At 42.2% G+C, this 16624-nt stretch overlaps 1 protein-coding gene across 2 annotated transcripts in view; it reads right to left on the reverse strand.

The window, feature by feature from the left end:
* Positions 1-5390: 5390 nt before the first annotated feature.
* Positions 5391-16624, reverse strand: part of LOC5578608 (FAS-associated factor 1) — a 30931-nt gene continuing 19697 nt past the window's right edge. For both annotated transcript variants that reach the window (XM_021842247.1, XM_021842246.1), the window contains 2 exons: positions 6095-6570; positions 5391-6029 (listed from right to left, as the gene is read on the reverse strand). In XM_021842247.1, coding sequence (XP_021697939.1) covers positions 5949-6029; positions 6095-6570 — 557 coding nt within the window. In that variant the 3' untranslated portion in view covers positions 5391-5948. The remainder of the gene's footprint in view (positions 6030-6094; positions 6571-16624) is intronic.

Raw genomic sequence — 16624 nt, forward strand, 5'->3', positions numbered from 1 at the left:
TAAGTGTTCCAGTTTTGGCCACCCTAAGGAAAAATATTGTTTATACATAAATCAAACGACCTTTGGTTACTGTCAATACATCAAACGAAAGCTTTCAATCCATGCTCAGCGGGGAAAATATAAAACTAATCAGAAACTTTGTTTTTGTATTAAAAATGGTGGTGGCGAATACTGGACCACTTGTACCAGTATTCGCCACGATTTTAATTTCTGTTCCTGAATTCGCAGCTTACGTTGATTTCTTATGGAGGGTGGCGAATCAGGAACAGGTGGCGAAAAATAGGTACAAAGGAGCATAAATTTTAAGGAAAATGTTTTTTTTTCTATTATTTTCTGAGAAAATTTTGCGGTTTTCAAGAATGTTTCCGTATCATCTTAAAGCAATTTAGCGAACACTAAACAATTGGCAACCATATATGTCGTAAAACGGTATATAATCTGGGGTGACGAATACCGGTACACCTTCCCTACGAAAAAAATGTGCCGCTCAATTATCCCGCAAGTAAAAATGACACTTCACTCATACTGGATCAGCTGCCAAAATTACTTTGGTAAAGCCAAGTACGGACCTGAAACGTAAATCACTCAAGAAAAATTTCTCCTTTTTACCAAAGTAATTTGTCTTTGGTATGAGTGCAATGTCAGTTTACCTGCGGAATATTTGAGCGGCACATTTTTCCGTTCGGAAAAGTGACAGCTCCCTTTGATTTCTACGGCAGGCGTTGCCGACGTTATGAAATCATCTCGTACTTCTCAGCTGCGTACAACTAAAGTAATTTCGGTAGCGGAATCATTCCTTGACCGTTTCTTGTCCTATTCTTTTGCACAGTACTTATGATCAGCATGCCGGCCATAATAAGAGGAATATTTACTTGAGTGCTTTACGTTTCAGGTGCATACCACGCATAAAAAGCTGAAAAACGAAAACGCAAATGGTTGCGCACGCGGTGTTTGGCGTTTGAGCTTTGGCAGCCATTCTCGTTTTACCAACAAAGCCAAAATCAACAACCTCAGTGAAAGCGATCCGCGTGTCGGTAGAAAAAGCGTTAAAGCCGCGAGCGTTGCGTCAATCGGTTCCCCTGCCGGTCGAGACCGGTTCCGCGTTTGGGGCTTTTTTTCTGAAATAAGAAGATTGATGCGGAAAAGAGCCAGTGTCATAAATAAATAAAAAGCGAAACAGAGAGGAATAGCGAACCAAAAAGAAATTAAAAGAAGATCAGTAAAACATCTTGATTTAAAATGTGAGTGAAATTAATCAAGAAATAGAGAACAGTGAGCAAATAATTTGAGAAAGCTGTCACAGAAGAAAAGAAAATGATCAAAAAGATACAAACGCGCCAACAAAATGAAAAGCTGCAATCAGCAGAATCACGAGAAAAAGGTTCAACAGATCAGGCCAAAACTGACGGAAATACTACCGTATCAACCGCGCAACTGACAGACGTACTGTATCTGGAACATCTCAAATACGACGAACCAATCCCGTCGCATCTTGCAGCCGTGGGAAAATTTCTAACAAAGGCAGGCTTTAAAAGGTGCACAGAAATAAGCCATTTTATGAGACGTTTCGAATCATATGGTTTCCGTTTGTTTACCAGCTTTGAAAGTTTCTGGCGGGCCGATTTATTTACGTTTCTTCTAGCGCTACATTTGGAAGGAGCATATTCAATAATGGCGCTGGTGGCAATGCAACAAAGTTTTTAATGTTCGCATGTAAAATTTAAATCAGTAGGCAGGGAAGATATTTTTCATCTACGTTACCTGTAAACCGGGTAGAAACATGCGCTGAAAGAGACGGGGAAGTCATCGGCAACAAAAATGTGACCAGCGCCATTCAGATATCATGCTAGTTTTTTGAACAACAACAATAAGCGGCCCGCCAGAAAACGTCATTCGAACGTCTCGTAAAATGGCTTATAATAAAAATAGGAATGTTCCGATACGAGCTACAGCTGGACAGAAAAATCGACCCAACGCAGTTGGTAATAAACAACTTAGCATCCAAAAACCTGACGCTGTACAGTTCAAGAGGGCAAAGGGAGACAATATACTTCGTGACTGACGTGCCCTTGGACATCTCCGATGATGAGCTAAACAGCGAAACAATCACTGATTTCCCGATCACCAAAGTCGAACGAATCCTGACGAGAGGGGAGGACTAAAACCAACACGGAACGTGAAAATCTCCGTCGAAGGAACAGAAGTACCGCGGGTAGTCAAGATTTATGGAGTCAACTTCCGTCCGGAGCTTTACATCTTCTTTGTTAAACAGTGCTCGACCTGCTGGAAGTTCGAGAACACAAATAAAAAGTGTGCCGGAAATCCGAAGTGTAGGACATGTGGAAAGGATCATGATGCTAACACTTCGTTCTGTGTCAACTGCAATCAGGACCACGCTTCGAACAGCAGCACGTGTCCAGAGAGAGAGAGAGAGAAAAGGAACCACGGAAGGAGACAGATCCTGTACGTGATACACAACAAACGCGCCGAACCAGACAAAGGGTTGACAACCAACTACCGGTTTCCAGTAACCCAAAATCGGATTGTGGATCTAGTGGACTCCACACCAGCACAACCACCATACACCGGTGCAGTCCCAAAGAGTAGTAGGATGATGGATTCGTGACATTCAGTAAGAATACAAAGCAGCCCACGAGAAAACCACACCCGATTAATTCAAGGAGACGCCAGAGATAGCTACAGCGTAGTAGCACCTATAAAACAACACAACATCCAAAGCGTTAGAAATACGGAAACTAGAGAAGAACTGTACGCATTCTTGACATAAAAAAACGTCCAAATAGCGATCCTCCAAAAAATTTGGTTGAGAAAAGGAGAACATTGGAATATGAAAGGATACAAAATCATCTCACGCAGACGTCCAGAAGGCTATGGCGGAGTACAGGAAGGAAGAGTTAGAATACGAGGAACTCGTGCTACCGAATTTTGACCGACTAGAGGCGATTGGGGTAAAGATTACAAAACGTATGGATCCAATTTACTTCATATCTGCCTATCTGCCGCCAACAAGAGGTTCATCAAACGAATGTAGGCAGGATATGACAAGCTTGTTTGAAGCGGTGGGTGCATTGAACAGGGAGATAGTAATTGCAGGGCTGGTAGCAGACAGACAGCAAAATAATAGTGACTTTAGTGACCAAAATGATAAAAAAGTGACCAATAGTGACCAAAAAGTGACTTGAAAACTACAAATATTAGTCATAAAAATGGGAAGAAATGAAAATACGTTATACGTGTATATTTACCCCTCTTCTAGCACCATCAATTTCTTACAATAAAAAAGTATTTATATTGCGATAAGTTTTTTGTTTTTTATGTTTTTAGGGCACCATTTTTTACAAGTTTTCAAAAAACACTTCTCTTTTTGGAATAAGGGGTCTATTTTATAAGTCGAGTCGATCAAAATGACTCGACTGGAGTCACTATCGACCTAAAAATTCGCTCGACTCAGCTCTGTCACTCGAGTTTTTCGACTGTTGTCACTCTTATGTGACTGGATTACTATGGGAGTCGACGGGTGACATCTGAAATATGCATGCTTGCTTTGATCGACAATGAATGCAGACGAGTCACATGAATCTGCTCGAACATTTTTCAAAATTTCTCCATAGTAATTTCCACATAAACCTACATCGTCTTTGGGCCATCTTTAAATCAACACCTAGAGAGCTGAAAATTTCACAGAACACTATTTTTATGATAAGAATGGTAAGGGGGATATGGGATATAGGATTTTTTAAATTTCGAATGGCCCTAGAAGAATGAGTCATTACGCAACTGATCTGAGTAGTGTATACGATTCATACGACATTGCATTGTGACGATGGTGCGGGACTGGGAGGGAGGCACCGATACTACACACGAAATGTGGCACAAAGTTATTTCGAGCTGCAAGAAAACTCCAGCTTGCCAACGACAATCAAGGCAGACTTGATGAAAATCGCTAGTTTTCATTTGTTGTGTTCCTTCGATCGTTCTGGACAAACATGGAAAAAGGGCCAAAGTTTTCTATGAATTTATTTTCGTTTTTATTGGAAAAAGTAAAATTATGCGTTTCAAATACTTTATATTCAATCAGAATAAAAGTTGCTATTGTGACATTACTTTTAATTAAGCATTAATAGCTTTCCAATCGATTTTTTGTCACATTTGTTAAAATGCAGAAATATGTTTTAATAAATTACGCGCTTTTATCATGTTTGTCCATTGTTTTAGATCTGGGCTCACAGTGACAGTTCGTGACAGCAGGATCTCGGCTCACTTTGACGTACATAAATTTCGTATCGGTTTCTCCCTCTCAGGTGCGGGAAAGTAGGCCATTTCGTGGCAAATTTGAGTGATGAAAAACAGCCTACTATTACAGTCAGTGACATAAGTTAGTAACCAAATGCTGTTTTTCCATACAAAATGCCCAAGTTTGGGGTGCTGTATCTCAGCTTCTGGTAGTCCGAATTGGCTGAAATTTGGATGACGAACTACAAATGACTTGAAATTTTGCCTGTAAGGGAATCATTACATTGCAGTCATTTTACATAGAGTTTCAGAGGGTAGTTCAAAAGCAAAAGTAAGTAACCGAGAGTACAAAGTCTGTTAATTCTAAAACGGTAAGTTGTTAGTTGTTGGTATGTTCCACAAAGTTGTCCAAGTCACATATATTTGCAGAACACACCAGCTTTCCACGACTTACCGTTTTCGAATTAAATTAAAAAGTCTCTCGATTACTTACTTTTGTCTTTGAACAACCCTCTGAAACTCTATGTAAAATGACTGCATTGTAATAATTCCCTGACAGGTAAAATTTTAAGTTATTTGTAGTTCGTCATCCAAATTTCAGCCAATTCAGACTGCCAGAAGCTGAGATACAGCATCCCGAACTTGGGCATTTTGTATGGAAAAACAGCATTTGGTTACTAACTTATGTCACTGACTGTATGTGAAATAAAAAAAAAACAACTATTACCGATGGAGCTATAATAAGTGTGTACATATGTATAATAGCGAACCTTTCAAATAACTTGATACATATTAAAAAGTGGGGTCTTCCTTAGCCGAGTGGTTAGAGTCCGCGGCTACAAAGCAAAGCCATGCTGATCTTTCTGTAATAGAAATTTTCTTGACTTCCCTGGGTATAGAGTATCATCGTACCTGCCGCACGATATACGAATGGGAAAATGGCAACTTTGGCAAAGAAAGTTCTCAGTTAATAACTGTGTAAGTGCTCATAAGAACACTAAGCTGAGAAGCAGGCTATGACCCAGTGAAGACGTAATGCCAAGAAGAAGAAGAAGATATTAAAAAGTAAAACTTTAATGTTGTTTTAAAACAAATCGGGCTTTCTCAAACAGGTGTGATTTATATCCAAGGCATTGTAGCTTGAGGATTATGTTGTTTATTTCTTGCTCCTCTTTCTGCTTCCGACCACATATTGTATTGGCATGCTAGCTTCTATTATTCACATTCCAATTATGTTTCTCTTCCTAACGCAATTTCAAGTAACTTGCTTCAAGTATTTCACATTTTTCACTGTTATAAAATCATAGCTCTTTGTTCGTTTAGTACGATCGTAATTTCAGCCAACTATTCAAAAACAAAAACCGTTCTCCTCTAACCCCGACGCGGAATATGTTTACCGCGAGGCGAGAGTAATTTTGAGATTTCCACCGAATAAGCGAGCCACATGGAAATAAAACACTGTCCACAAATAATACAGAGAAGAGAAACCCTAATTTTAAGGGCTCGCTTTCTTTTCTTCCGTAAAAATAAAAAATGGGAGAAACTGAAAACGCATCGAACAGTACATGCGACTGGCGCACAACATGGGGAACATAAATTACTAATGCGGGTGCCTCAATTTACCACCATTGTACGGTTGCAGTGTAGGGTACAAACTGTGGCGATAAAAATAGGCGCTCGGTAGCACGACCGAATCATCGCTCCTCCAGTATTAGGGTCTCCTGGGGGTAGAGCTTCAGATCCTTCATTGTGTTCTCGTAGTCCAGCGTTGTGAGCTGAATGAGAAGGGAACATTGTAAATACGAATGATAATACAAATAGCTAATATACAATAACTTACGTCTCTTCGCGGCCAGCTGGAAATCACCTTGAACTCGTCTACTAGGAACCCTTCGCCGGTGATGTAGTTCAACAGAATGCGCAGTGGGGTGTCCGTTGTGAAGCGTCTTTCCAGCATTGAGCCGCCTGGTGTCCTAATTCTAATTTTTGTTATGTTTTCTCCAGTGGTCTGCTCTGGCTCTGGAGGCACGGTAATACGCGCTTGAGCTCGGATCAGTTCCCGCTTCGCTTCAGCATCGGCTCGCTCGGATTCCAGCCGGCGGCGCTCCGATTGCATCATCAGCTCCTTCTGCCGTTTGGCTTCCTGCTTGGCTCGATCTGCTTCCAAGCTTTCACGGTACGCTGCGTCCTGTTCGAGCTTCACTTGCTCTCGAGCTAACCGCTCATTCTCTTCACGCAATTCGATCTTGAGCTGCTCGGCATACATGTCCGACGCTTCCATCAGTTGCGACAGCAGGTCGTCAACACTGACATTACCTGCAAGCAAATAAAATGGAACATACGGTTATATCGTCCCCTTAATGCTACATCTAGGTAGATAATTCAAATTTCAAAATTTTGGAATAGTCAACATTGAAAAAATAATAGGAAAATAGGACTCATATCTTAAAAAAGGAATAAACAAGAATTAAAATAGATCGAACAGTTTTTGTTCCTGTTCAGACAAACAATACCAAATAAAACAATAGTAAAACACAAATAGGAACAATAAGATAACAGCTTTTACAAGTTTTTCTCATAGAATCCTATGAGACAATTCTCTAAGAATATTTCAAAGAGTTTATTTCAAGAATTACGACAAGTATTACACGTGAAAAAACGACACATATATTTTTTTTGTCAGTAGCGATAGGGGTAGTACTTCCAATTATAATCTGCCCTAAGCTCCTTCCCAGCATTTGCTTTTATAAGCTTCTATTGCGTTCATCACACAGACGTTCCTAAGCAATGCTGCTCAAATGGTCACTGTGTACCCTAGCAGCAATCAGCCCTTACCGTAGTTTTGCTGTCTACGTCTAGTAGTTCAGACTACTATAAAACTATGACAAGGCCTGAAATGCTACTAGAGTGGTTAAAGTGAAGAACGAAATAGTTTTATTAAAAGGTCCTCATTCCCCACTTCATTTCATCACTCACTATCGATACTTTTTTTTTGTTCTTTATTAAGGTGATTTTTAGCGCATACGGCTAGTTCATCACCATACCAAGACACTTTTATTTTCGACACTATCACGTATATCACCGATTATCACTCATCAACTTTCGTAAAACACTTCAGATTAGTGTACTTTCCATTATATCACTTTTCAATATCACAGCTACAAATTTTCATCAAAATTAGGGGGAGATCCCCCAGTGCCGGACAGCACCCAATACCGGACAAAGTCGAAACATTGAGAAACCATGGTCCAATCAAGATGGTGTATTAGTAGAAAAGAAAGCTTTTATGTAGACTAATGTTTGCTTAGAATAACACATTCTTAAAATATGCATGCCTTTTTTAAAAAGTAGAAAAGTTTGAAAATCTTTAAAAAAATGACGTATCCACTTAATTTTGAGCCTATGTACTAAATATTTTGAATATGAAAAAATACTTTGGATCCCGTAAGCATGATCGAACATAATCCTAATTTGATAGTATGAATGTATTGTGTACCATAATTGAACTAAATATGGACAGATTACAATTTTGGTTAAGCACCTCCTGTCCCTCAGTTTCGGACAGCATGATTTGTTATATGATATCTTTGTAATTATTGCATCAGTGACTCAGAATACCTTCATTTTTCATGGGTTCCGTCGATCATGGTATCAAACATGCAATAAAACTAAGAAGAATGAACATTCAGAACATCATCGTAAAATGTGCTATTTTTTATCATATATGAAAGAGGTTTTTGATGGGCATCTTGCAAATTAAGAAAAACTCAAATTATTCTTGTAAATGTTGCAAATGCATTGAATTGGTAATTATATTCTATTCATATAGTGTACACATTCAATGATGTTCAAATTTACAGAATTCGAGGCATTTCCAGATCGTGTCCGGTATTGGGTGCCACCTTTCGAGATCGATCAATTTGGTACTAAAATTCATCATCAAAATGCAGTGTCAAAATTCATATTTATATTTTAAAATTTATTTTTGTACACTATAAAAACGATAATATTTTTCATAAATGGGTAACACGAGCCCATAAAATCAATATTTTTCGAATTATGAATTAAGTGGCTTAAGTGTCCGGTACTGGGGGATCTCCCCCTACATCACACCATGACAGTTCTCAAAACTGAAAGCTGCTTAAAGCAGGTATGCCATGCTGTCAGTGAGACTGACAGCAGCCTGAAATATTTAAATTTATGGTAGTTTTTATGGTATATTTAACCTTTCAGTCGTCGCGCGAATTTTTGTAACGCGAGTAGTCGCGCGTTGTACTTTGTACAACACCCTTGGTTTTGCGAATATCCCAGGAGTCTGACCACTTAGAAAGATGACGTCTTCGGCAAAATTGTTCAGTAGCTTAAGGGCTATTATTATTATAGCCAAGAAATTCGGGATTTTGCCACTAGTCGGCGCTAGTGAGCATGAAACTTTTGTTTCTCAGATCTCATGATCCTGACCACTTATAAAGATGACGTCTTCGGCAAAGTTGTTCGGTAACTAAAGGACTATCATTGTATGAACTAGTTGATTCAAAATTTTGCCACTAACGGCGCTAGTGAGCATAAAACATTTGTTTCGCAAATATCTCAGGAGCCTGATCACTTAGAAAAATTGTGTCTTCGGCTGAGTTGTTCAGTAGCTCAAATTCTTTCTTTGCTTAATCCTTAAAGTTCGAGATTTTGCAAAATAATGATAGTCCCTGAGCTTCTGAACAACTTTGCCAAAGGTGCCTCTCTAAAAAGTCGAGATCCTGCAGTATTCGCAAAACAAAAAAAAACATGCTCACCGAAGAATTGCCCACCGGCTGGTTGGATGGCCTCATCCGCTCTATCTACAAGAAAGGGCACAGACTGGAGAGTGCCAATTACAGAGGAATTACCATGCTGAATTCGGCGTACAAAATTCTGTCGCGCATCCTGTTTAACAGACTGAGACCGCTCGAGGAGTCCTTCGTCGGCGAATACCAAGCTGGTTTTCGTGAGGGCCGTTCGACAACGGACCAGATGTTTAGCTTGCGAATGATCCTAGACAAATTCCGGGAGTATAACTTGCAGACTCACCATCTGTTTATTGATTTCAAGGCGGCGTACGACTCAGTGAAAAGAAATCTCGCGGAACATTACTAAAGGACCTATGTACGAATGAGAGATTCTCTCCTCTCTCGTTCTCTTTTGATTATAACAGTGGAATACTAAAGATTTTGGGAAGTTTTTCACTATAGATCCAAAGTCAATTTCCTTGACTAGCGTTTCATACAAAAAAAGCAACAGAAGAGATTAATGTGACTCAGTTATTAATGAAAGAGAAAGTAAACAAAGAGAGCCTCTCAATGTTAGATAGGTCCTTTAGTAATGTTACGCGAGAAATGAGCTTTGGCAGATAATGTCTGAACATGGTTTTCCGGCGAAACTAATTGGGCTGATACGTGCTACGCTGGATGGTTCGAAATCAAGTGCTCGGATCGCAGACGAGGTGTCCACCTCGTTCGTGACATTAGACGGATTGAAGCAGGGAGACGCACTTTCGAAATTACTGTTCAACGTTGCACTTGAGGGTGCTATTAGGAGATCTGGCGTGCAAAGAAACGGCACTATTATCACAAGGTCGCACATGCTCCTTGGCTTTGCGGACGATATAGACCTGATTGGAATCGATCGCAGGTCAGTGGAAGAGACCTTCGTGCCTCTGAAGAGGGAGACAGCGAGGATAGGCCTGACCATCAATTCTACCAAGACGAAGTACATGGTTGCAGGTAGAGATAGAGTCAGGCATGGTGGTGTAAGTGCTGAGGTAGTGTTTGATAGGGATGTGTTTGAAGTTGTTGAAGAATTTGTTTACCTTGGAACACTTGTGACATGTGACAACGACGTTTCCCGCGAAGTGAAAAGACGTGTTGCGGCTGCGAATAGGGCCTTTTACGGACTACGTAACCAGCTTAGGTCCCGCAGCTTGCAAACCGAAACAAAATTCGCCCTGTATAAAACATTGATTCTTCCGGTGGCTCTCTACGGGCACGAAGCGTGGACGTTGAAAGAGTCAGACCGGAAAGCTCTCGGTGTTTTCGAGCGTAAAGTGCTGCGGACAATACTCGGTGGGAAACTCGAAAATGGTGTGTGGCGCAGACGCATGAATCACGAGTTGTATCAAGTGTACAAAGATGCGAATATTATCAATCGTGTAAAATACGGCAGACTTCAGTGGGCTGGTCACTTAGTGCGAATGTCGGAAGAAAGAATTGCGAAAATAATATTCAGCAGGGAACCAGGTAGAGGTCGGCGGCTTCGGGGAAGACCACGAATACGCTGGCTGTACGCAGTGGAAGAGGACCTGGCGACCCTAAACGTTCGGGGCAACTGGAGAAGTTTCGCCCAAGACCGACGAAGATGGAGCTCTACAATACGCCCGGCAATGGCGTGATGCTACGCTGTAGCCATCAAGGTATCAAGGTAGGTACCTTCTACTTTGGCATAAGCATAAGCATTGATGATCGTACAATTCGTAGTTGCTACTCCGTGATTGAACAGAATAATCGAAGTTGCACAAGGAACCACGAGATCAGAGGCGACTCGTAACCTCACTTTTTACCTGTTCTACGAATCTAAAAATGGTTCATTCGGCAAAATTAGATTATAATCCAAACAGTAAATTATCGGAATAGTCCTTTCTAACAGATCTGTTCTCAATAGATGCAAATTTGTAGCTGAAATTCAAGAATTTCTACTCGTGGAACAGGTAGATTTGAGGTTAGGGAATCGCCACTGCACGAGATGTATAGTGAACCTTCCATGAGTCAATATCGAAGGGACCATCGACTCATGGAAATATCGAGTAATGGAACAGCAATGATATGGAACAGCGTTTGAGGGGACCATCATAGTAACCATGAAATTTGATTTTCAATATGGTTCCATGAGTCGATATCGAGTAATGGAACATCGACTCATGGAGGTTTAACTGTAGCTTGGGAGTAGCTTTTCATCTTCAATGTACACTTTCGAGAACTCTAAACATTAAAAATTCAATAACGGCGTCGGCCACGCTCTTACGGTCATCGGGGAAGGGAAGGAATGTTAGTGTGACATCCATTGTTACTAGAGACCGAGATCACCTCTGCATCTCCATGGTTGTCATGGGAAGGAGTGTTGTTAGTGGGAAGAGATCATAGCTGCATGATCAGGATTCACCTTGGTAAGTGATGGGATTCATGCAACCTCAGTTCAAAACTCAGTTCAAAACTCAAACCCTCAAGCAGTGTTGTGAAAAACTCAATTTCTCACAACTCACGCTTGAGATTTTTCATGCGTGAGTTGTCAATCATGCAACTCAGCAGTCAAAAAATCATGGATGAGTTGGCTCACCTTTTTAACTCATTGTCTCGTATTTCCACAGTTTACTAGCACACGCAATAATTTCTTGTTAGTCTGGTAAAATTATGTTAATCCTTTCTAACGTAAACAACAACATTCGGGTTTCACGAGTTTTTGCCGGGTTTTGCGACTGAATCATTTTTTACGGTTTGAGTTGATTGAGTTGATTTTGCATCAAAATCTCAAGCGTGAGATTTGCGAAGCAGATCTCTAATGAGTTTGCTCTCACGGGAGAGCGTAATGATTGAGATTTTGAGTGTGAGTCTATCAACACTGCCCTCAAGAGAACCAGACAGCGGTTCAAGCTGATAACCTGATCGACTGGGCACCAGTGAGTGACCATTCCTTCAAGCCCTCAGCGGATCGTGTCCGACTCTTCAGACCTGCGCTCCCGAAAATCTGAGGCGCGGCCTCGATGTTTCTTCACCTTCTGCTTGGGCTTCAACGAAGCACTGCCCAGCAGAGCGCTCGCAGAATAAATCGCTTTATTTCCGCTACACACGTTTTTTTTTTAAACTGCACCCGCCGTTTCATTAGCCGAATCTAATAATTTGCGAAGACGATCTCTCCTTCGACACGTTTCTATGGTGCACCTTCAACTTTGGCACCATCAAACCCTGTGTTCTTGGCCAGGGCGTGAAATTACGACATATATAATTACATATATAGGGTAATCCGGGGCAAGATGGTTCACGGGGCAAGACCAGTCAGTGCCATTTTCGAGCTCAATATACATTTTTAGATGACATGAATAATTTTGTCAAATGAGCAGCATGATTTTACTTTGATAATAAATCTTCGAGCTGTTTAGTGGAATACTTATAACTTAATGATGAACCGAATTTAGTACTATAGGTACCATTTAATTCCACTATAGTTTGAATCCTTTGACACATAAGCGTATTTCGACCTGTTGAGATCGATTCGAGTCTAGTACACGACACTGAAAACGGCCTTACACTTGAGGTAGAAATACGCGTATCTGTCAAAGGATACAAACTCTAGTGGAATTAAATAATATAGTACTTGTTTGAGAAAAATCTTGTACTCGACGCACCGCAGGATAGCAGGGTTTAAATGTGAGAGCTTTTCGTGTGTAGACTGTTTGCGCGCCTAGACTGAAAGCTTGCTAGCGTGTGTGAAGAGGTGAAAGGCACAGTCCATTCAAGAGAAAATGCAGCTGGATGGCACACAGACATGTATGAACAGGCAACAGTCCACTAACAGGCTTCGTGAAGTTATGTTCTCACGGAGAAATCAAAGTGAATAAAGTAAAAGTTATATTGAAAATCAACCCACGCGTTCACAGTGCAATTCAAATCCAATCCGGAGAAAACCCAAATTCCCTGAGCTACCGTCGGAACATTTTGGTTCATCCGAACCGGATGTTGTGAGTGGTTTTCCCGGATATTGTGTCCGGAAGTTGTTGCTGTTTCGTGTGTGGAAGAAGAGCACCAAGTGCACAAGGGCGGTCCGTGACCGAAAGATACAAGACAATTATGTCCGTGGCATAGTGCGTGTTCGGTAAAATTTACTGCATCGTGTGCAGAAGCGTGACCCGAGGCCAAATCGGAATTCACGTCGATCCGTGATCGATGATTGGTTGAGATTGTGTCCGTGGCATGATCCGACGTACCGTGTGCGTAGTACCAATGGCAGTAGGCTGTTTGAATTTCCGGAAGTTAATTGCACCGTGTGCAGTGGAATAGCCCGTGGCTATTAGCGAACAATGTATGAAGTGGCCCGTGGCCAAAGACAATCAGTGAGCGTGTACGTGGCGTGATGTTGTCCGGCGAGTGCTTCGTGCAGCCCGTGGCTGAGTTTAGGAATTGATTGTGCCCGTGGCACAGGAGTAAGTGAACATTCGTGCGCACCGGTAGCGTATTTCGGCTAAAAGCCAAAGAAGAAACAGTTCCAAAACGTTTATCGAGTTCGTGACACGCGTGGTGAGTGTGGATGTGTCCGTGACGCTTTGCGAGCTCGATTGAACAGGAGTGAACAAATTCGAACATGAGCGATAATGAAACACCGCGTGGAGTGTTAAAAGGCGTATCGAAAAAGAACCTTTTAGAAGCGCTTACGGAATCACGTAGTGAAAACGTGCCTCCCGTTCCGTCGGTTGCAGATCAAAAGATTGCGAAGCAAGTGTTCGAGCAAAAGAAGATGATGGAGTCGAAGTTGGAAGTGCTGACAGATCGGCGAGATCTGATAATGGAGAAGCTGATGCGAATGAAGGAGAGTTTGAGAGGGGAAGGTGTAAGCATACATTTGCTCAACCTTCACCTCGAAACACTGCGGCGATGTGCGGATGAATTCGATAAGATTCATGCCGAAATTTCGGCACTGCTACCGAAAGAACAGCGGACCGCAGTACGCCAGGAGTACGCGGTATTCGAGGATGTCCATAACCAACTTTACGTTGACTTGCAAACAAGAATTGCACGAGCGCAAGAAGCATGTCGCGTGAATTCAGGTATTTCAAATAGCTTAAGCATTCCAGGTTTCCAGCAGCCGATTGTAGTGCAAGCAGCTGCCCCGTTCCCGAAATTCGATGGGACACCGGAGAATTGGTACAGCTTTAAGAGCCTCTTCAAGAGCATTATGGCGAAGTACCCAAACGAGACTTCAGCGATGAAGATTTTGCACTTGCGCAATTCTCTCGAAGGCGATGCAAAGTGCAAGATCGACCAAGACGTCGTGAATAACAACGATTACGAAAGGGCCTGGAAGATTCTCGAGGACGCGTACGAGGATAAGCGGCTGATACTGGATACGCATATTGACGCTATTCTGGATTGCGCCGTCATCAGCAGTGACAACCGTGGGAAATCGATTTCACAATTGGTTGAAACTTGTTCGAAGCATGTTGATGCTTTGGATGGTCACAGCTATCCTGTCGAAGGTTTAGGGGAGTTGATCCTGCTTAACGTCCTCTACAAGAAGCTCGACAAGGACACGCAAGAGCAATGGGAAACGAAGGTACCCAGAGGAGAGTTACCGGAATACGAAACGTTTATGGAGTTCCCTCGTGAACGAGGACGCGTTATGCAGCGTACGAACCGTTCACAGCAGCAGGTACAGCAGTCAACGGTCCAAGCGAAACAGCATGTTGGAGTAACTGGTCACAAAACATCAACACAAGCATTGAAATCGCTCATGCAAACGGGTAGCGAAACGTGTCCATGCTGTCCGGAAGAGCACGCCATCTACAGGTGTATGAAATTCAAGGACATGAATTTCTCAGAGCGCAAGTCCGTTGCCACAAGGATGGGTTGGTGTTACAACTGTTTGAAACTGAATCATCGGGTCAGTGACTGCCAATCCGATCAACGGTGCAAGGCTGCGGTCGTAAGCATCATAGCCTTTTGCATCCCGAGGATGAGATTTGGCAGAAAAGTGGAGAGAGGTCTTCGATGCCAGAAGTTGTTGAAGATAACGAGCCAAAACAACAGGAACCAGATGGTCGGCGTGCGACAACGATGTGCGCGCTGATTGATACAGCAAAGCGGCAAGTGCTGCTATCAACCGCAGAGGTCTTGGTGGTTGGACATGGAGGGTCCACCATCAAGTGCCGTGCCTTGTTGGATTCAGGAACCGACAGCCATATTATCACAGAGAGACTGGCCAACAGACTGAAGCTTAAGATGAAACGCGTCGATTTTCCGATTAGCGGTCTCAACGACATCCAGACCAGAGTGAAGTATCTGGTATCGACGAAAATTCGCTCCCGAATCAATACGTATGCGACGATTGATTTGAATTTCTTGGTCGTACCAAGAATCTCAGCAAGGCTTCCACAGGTGGAAATCAGAGCCGGTTCTTGTAGGGTACCGACAGGTTTGCAGTTAGCAGATCCATCGTTCCATGTACCAGGAGAAGTGGATATGATATTCTTCAACTTGGTGAAGGCTGGACGCCTGAAAATAGAGAACACTGCGATTACGTTGGCTGAAACAGAGTTTGGATGGATTGTTGGAGGATCAGCGCAGTTGAAAAAGGATGCACCACGTGCAGTACAGTGCCAACTAAATTATCGCACACAAGTTGGCAAGATCATGGAAAAGTTTTCCGAAATCGAGAACGATTCTCTCGGTATTAAATCAGCAGCGGTCGATTCAGCTGTCAAAAAGCGTGCGAGAAATGGACGAAGACGTGGTGTACAACAACTCTCATTCAACGGCAAAAAGTATCAGCTTGGTGATTCTTTCGTTATGACGAGGAACCGTTGCGAACCATCAATCTCTTCATCATCTGGAAAACGAATATGGTGTAACGAATTCAAGGCTAATCCGTATGATGCAGCAAAATCGAAAACGCTGTTAGTTGAAGATGGAGTGACGCGAAGGGATTTACAAGAGCAACAATTAGTGAACGAAATGGTTCGAGAGAAGCGAGATGTGTTGGTAGAAGATAGTCCGTTTCCAGCATCGGCAGGTACTGTAACGAAGATGAGTGAGCGACTTCAGCCTGGACGATCGATCAAGAGTGAAGTAGTTACTGTTTTGTTGAGCCAAAGGTCTCAACGGGGGGTGTATGTTTGAGAAAAATCTTGTACTCGACGCACCGCAGGATAGCAGGGTTTAAATGTGAGAGCTTTTCGTGTGTAGACTGTTTGCGCGCCTAGACTGAAAGCTTGCTAGCGTGTGTGAAGAGGTGAAAGGCACAGTTCATTCAAGAGAAAATGCAGCTGGATGGAAGACATGAATGAACAGGCAACAGTCCACTAACAGGCTTCGTGAAGTTATGTTCTCACGGAGAAATCAAAGTGAATAAAGTAAAAGTTATATTGAAAATCAACCCACGCGTTCACAGTGCAATTCAAATCCAATCCGGAGAAAACCCAAATTCCCTGAGCTACCGTCGGAACAGTACTAAATACGGTTTTGACGTTGGATAACGTCTTAGGGCAACATACTGGGGTACAATTTCGAAAAACGAAAAATCGCTCGCGTCACGAAAAGTGATTAGATTTTGACTGTTAATAACTTACTAACGCCCG

The sequence above is a fragment of the Aedes aegypti genome, chromosome 2 (assembly GCF_002204515.2).
Source record: "Aedes aegypti strain LVP_AGWG chromosome 2, AaegL5.0 Primary Assembly, whole genome shotgun sequence".
NCBI classification, from domain to species: domain Eukaryota; kingdom Metazoa; phylum Arthropoda; class Insecta; order Diptera; family Culicidae; genus Aedes; species Aedes aegypti.